Raw genomic sequence first — 5083 nt, 5'->3', positions numbered from 1 at the left:
ACCACATCTTCTTGATCCAGGCATCTATTTTTGGGCATTTGGGTTGTTTCCAAAGCTTAGCTATTGTAAACAGTGCTGCTATAAACATAGGGGTGCAGGTGCTCTTTGGAATGGATGTTTCTGTGTCCTTTGGGTAAATACCTAGGTGTGGAATCGCTGGATCATATGGATCATAAGGGACCAGGAGAAAGACTAATTATAATAAAGTAAAAATCAAAATCAACAAGCAACTATAAACCAGAGACACACTGGGGAGGGGGGAGGAAGGATTAGGGTCAAAATAAGGGGGGTGGGAATTGTATGGGGACTATAACCAAGATGAAAATGCATACATGAAAAATGATGTAAAAAATATATAAAATAAAATAAAATATTAAAAAGGTCAAAATAAATAAATAAATAAAATGCAGCTCTGCTGGCTGACCCTGCATAAAGGCAAGCAGGTGCTGACGGAAGGCCTGGGTTCCCCCTCAGCGTAGACCCAGGAAGACAAGCCCCCTGTTCCCCGGGGCGCTCTGACATCAGTCCTCCCTCAGCCCAGAAATTCTTCAGAGCAAGGCCCATTCTGCAAAAAAGGAAGATATGCCTGGAATTCCTTCATATTGCGGCAAAACCCCAAAGGGCTTTGAAAACTTTAGGGAGCTGGGTGAGCAGACGGAGCCGCCCGGAAGGGGCAGAGGCCCTCTGGCCCCGGACACTGAGGCCCCGGGTTCTGCCTAGACCCCGGGAAGGGGGACAGGACGTCTGTTTCGCCTGTAAGTTCCCGCCTGCTCACCCCAGTAACTGGGGGGGCAGGAAGGAGACCGCCCCTCACTGCAGCGCCAGACACCTGCGCATGGGGACCCAGGCCCGGCCCTGAGCCCTCCGGCCACTCCAGCTGCTCTTTCGCCTGCCGCCAGGGGCTCATTTATTTGCCACTGGCCACTGCTGAGGGGACGCCGGCCCCGGCACCCACCGCCAGCCTGCCCGGCCCGGCCCCCAGCCCGCAGGCGGGGTCTGCCTGGAGGGGCCACCAAGGGGCCCCCCTGAGGCCTTCCTGGGGCTGTCCCTGCACTGGCCACGAGCACACCCTGCCCTTCTTCTCCTGAGGGCTTCGGCCTGGACGGCTGCGCCCACCCTGCAGCGCCCTCGAGGCTCGGGCCAGGCCCTGAGCAGCAGGAGCACCTGCTTGTGGGGCTCCTCCTGCGCAGCCGGGCCAGGGCCCCCGCGAGCCGCGCTGCGCGCGCCCCAGGAGAGGTGACCCTGGCCCTGCCGCCCGGCTCTGCCCAGGACCCGGCCCGGGCTGCGCCCAGCCGCTGGGCTCCAGTCCCCGGAGGCGGGCGCGCCCCTCGGAGCCCCCGCCGGGCCGGAGTCTCGTGGAGCCGGTCTCGGCTCCGGGCTCCGGGCCAGCGCGGCCGCCCCTCCTGGAGAGCGCCTCGGGGAGCCCCCGCGCTGGGGTCCGGCCCCGGTGAGACCTTCCAGGTGCTGCGGGCCGGGCTGGGCCGGGGCGGGAGGTCGGGCCGGGTGCCCAGGAGGCCGCAGAGGCCGGGGCGGCCCCTCCCGAGCGCGGGGCGGGCCTGGAGGGGCCCCGGAGGACCCCAGGCTGCGCGGAGGGGAGAGGAGAGGCGCGGTCGGCTTCGGGGCCCACGGCGGGCCCTGGAGGGCCGGGCGCACCCCGGGACGGCAGGTGCGGCCCCGCCCCGCCCCAGCCCAGCGGCCTCGGGTCGGGTGAACCGCGGGGCGGCGCCGGCGGGCGGGCCGGGCCTATAAAGCCGGCGGCCTCGGGGAGCCGCGGCGGGAGGGAGCTGCGCGCCCCTGGACCCTGCGGTGAGCCGGCCCGGGGCGCCCGCGCGGGGGAGGGCATGGGGGGGGCGCGGGATGGGGGCGCTGGGGTGCTCTCCTGGGGCACGCGGGGGGCGGGGGCCGCGGGGGTTCTGCGCCCCGGGTGCGCTCAGGCGGCGGGTGGGGACGTGGGTTGGGTTGCGGTTGCGCGCGGGGGGCGCGCGGGGGGGGGGGGAGGGGGCGCGCGGGGGGGGGCGCCGGGGGGGGAGGGGGCGCGCGGTGGGGGGGGCGCGGGGCGGGCTGCTCTCCCTCGGGGCGCGCGGGGGGGGGGGGTGGGGGGGGCTGCTCTCCGGGTGCGCTCCGCTCCGGGGCGCGGGGGGCGCGCAGGCGGGGTGCGCTGCAAGTCCAGTGGCTGCGGGCGCGGGCTTTGAGGGGACCCACCGTGGGTTCGTGGGTTCGGAGTGGGACCCTGGAGGAAGGCCCCGACTCTGTAACGCAGTCGCAGGGCTGGTCCCTCCCTTGGGACAGCAGCGCCCTGGAACTGAGCGCTCACTCGGGCCTGCACCCCTGGGGGTGCACATCTTTCCTCCCCAGCCCCCTTCAGGCCCTGAGACCCAGCCCTGCAAGTGACCAGCAAGGACCATGGTGGCCAGCGGCGGTGCCAGCAACAAGGCCCAGGCCGGCGCTCTGGAGGCCCAGGACGGCGCCCTGCTCGGGGGTGAGTCTCTAGCTTTTTCTGTCCACGACGTGAGAAACAAAAGCAGCAGAAAGTTAGACCCCAAGCGCCCTGTGGAGGCTGCTCTCTGCCAGCCGGCTCTTGGCACTGACTGCCCAGGCGCGCCCCTGGTTGTGAAGCCACAGGAAACCACACCGCCCCTCCCGGCCCCAGGGAGACACGACTCTGCTCTCTGTGGCTGGAGGCGCGCTTTGCCTGGAGACCCACGCGGTGTCCGTGTCTTTCCCACAACCCGAGGACTTGGAGGTCCCTCCCTGTTGCTTCTGTGAGTCCATGTTCCTTTTCATTGCTGAGTAATATTCTATTTGAGGCTAAACCCACAATCCCGTTTTTAATGCCCGAAAATAAACAACGTTAAAACAGCAGTGATGCCTGCGAGTTTAAACTGTGGTTCCTGTGAGCTGGGTCGGGCCACCAAGGAGCTGTGTGGGCTCAAGCTGCGTCAGGCCATTGGCTGCATCTCGAGCGGGGGAGGCTGATGACCTCATTCTCCGGCCAAGGCTGTGAAGTTCTCTATCTTAGCCCTTGACAAAATATGGAGCCTTATAATTTGGAGCGCGCCTGTTTGTTTAGTTGTGTAACAGGATGAGCTGAGTGTGTGCGTGATGTGGAGAGGGACGTCCGGGAGCCAGTGAAAGCAAGGCCGGAGGGCGGAGGCTGTGCCGGGGAGGCTGTGGGTGGCCGCCTGCCAAGGGAGAGGATGATCTGGAAGGTAGGGACCAGGCAGAGCTATCTCTTTCCCTTGAGCAAATCTAATTTTGTTTTCCTGGGACTGTTCTGCTTGACTTGGCTACAAAAACTGCCCAGCCAGTTATAAATACCCTCCGGGAGCCTCCAAGGCCTTTTCTTTGAGCAGTTTTTAAGCTAAAAGGTTGAAGCTAAAATTGGGATTTACAGACCCTTCCAGGACAGACTTGCAAAGACCCAACTTCGATAGATATTTACTATAATCAAGTTCGTCTTATGCCCATCACTTACGAACAACAGCGAACATTCTGTCTTCCGAAATAATAAATAGTTCCAGAAGTGCTGCGTGTTCTCTGAAAACAAAATTAGAAAACCCCTGTGAGCAAGGGACGGGACGAGAGAGCAGCAAGAACCACTGGTGTCTAGGAGACCCGTACGTGGGTTTCATGCATGATCTCTGAAATGCTGTGTGTGTTTACATAGAACATGGAAGGAAAAGCCGGTCAACAGCTCCCCCTCTGTACCAGCCCCTTAGCTTCAGAGATGACCGCTCAGGCGCGGGGGACTCGCTCTGCTGCGGGTGAACAGCCAGGTGGGGTCAGCCAGCCCCCGAACCAGGATGAGAGCAGATGCAGGTGGTGGGAGCTGCCCGGTGCCGTGTCTTGTGTTTTTCCTGCTCCTGGATTTGGGGGTTGGTTTTTCATCTTCAACTCCCCTCTCTGTAGATTGTGACTGCTGGGATCACGTCGCCCCCGAGCCCAGCCTGGGCCAGGCGGTGTCCGAGGCGACCGCCTGCCAGGGTTTGGCTCGGATGCTGGAGAACTGTCTGTCGGAAGCGAAGAGAACCAGGCTGGGCTGCTCCCGAGTGCTGGTGCCCCGGGCGCTGACGCAGAGGGTGGCCCGGGACGTGCTGCGGCTGGCCTCCCCCGAGCCCTACGGCCTGCGCGGCTGCGTGCTGCAGGTGCACCTGGACGCCCCGGACATGTGCAGGCCTCTGGCCAGGGTGGCGTGCGACCCCAGCGTGGTGCCCACCTTCGAGCTCACGCTCGTGCTCAAGCAGGACAGCTGCCCCTGGGCCAGCCTGCGGGACCTGCTCCTCGGCGGCCGCTGCTCCTCGGGCCTCAGGCGGACTCTGATCCTGAGCCCGGGCTTTCGGCTGGTCAAGAGGAAGCTGTACTCCTTGGTGGGGACCACGGTCATCGAAGAGAGCTGAGAAGGGGCTGTTTTGAGCGGAGCTGGCCTCGGCCGCGGCTCAGGTCGTCCGCACACGTCCAGGTCACCTGCGCCTGGGTCTGCCGCCACGGTCCCAGCGGCGGGGCTGGTTCTGGGGCTTCTCGGGAAGGACCCCAGACTGCGGCACCCGCACACCCCGCGCTGTTTACAAAAGGGGATGAAACGTGGCAGGAAAAGAACAGTCCTCCCGGTTTTGTTGCTGAGCCCACCCAGCTTCCGGGCGCCTGCGTGCAGGTCCACGCCGTGTGCTTCCGTCCATTTTCCTGAGGCTCCTTCACATTTTCAGAGAGACCCTTTCAGGCAAAGACTCTGCCTGAAGGATGCTGAGCTCCCAGCCCGTGGGGATAGAAGTGACTCTGCACCCTCTTCCCCGTCCCGCAGTACAGAGGGGCAAAGCTGGGGGCCCCATGTTAGTAACCGCAGCCTGATGTTAAATAATTTCATGGTACAATATAAGCCTTTCTCGTTGTCAAGTATTGAATGTTATTTTTCAGCTAGAAAAATGGAAAGTGTTGGACGGGTTCTTCGGGGTCACTTCCACCTGGTGAATGTTGGATTTGAAGGGGCGGGGAGGGGGGCCGTCCCTTCTCGTCACCTCCTGATAATCTCACTGCAGCATGGCCGGTGCCTCCCCCAGGTGGACGTGCCGCCGGTGTTCTCACCCCG

At 63.3% G+C, this 5083-nt stretch overlaps 1 protein-coding gene across 1 annotated transcript; it reads left to right on the top strand.

The window, feature by feature from the left end:
- Window positions 1–2403: 2403 nt before the first annotated feature.
- Window positions 2404–4397, top strand: DDIT4L (DNA damage inducible transcript 4 like; the record flags this gene model as incomplete). Its single annotated transcript, XM_084251975.1, has 2 exons — window positions 2404–2479; window positions 3910–4397. The coding sequence occupies 2 exons, from the start codon at window positions 2404–2406 to the stop codon at window positions 4395–4397; spliced, it is 564 nt and encodes a 187-aa protein (XP_084108101.1).
- Between the last annotated feature and the right edge of the window lie 686 nt (window positions 4398–5083).

The sequence above is a fragment of the Talpa europaea genome (assembly GCF_964194135.1).
Source record: "Talpa europaea genome assembly, chromosome: 13".
NCBI lineage: Eukaryota > Metazoa > Chordata > Mammalia > Eulipotyphla > Talpidae > Talpa > Talpa europaea.
Note: the sequence above shows the minus strand (reverse complement) of the source record. Positions and strands in the feature narration are given on the sequence as shown.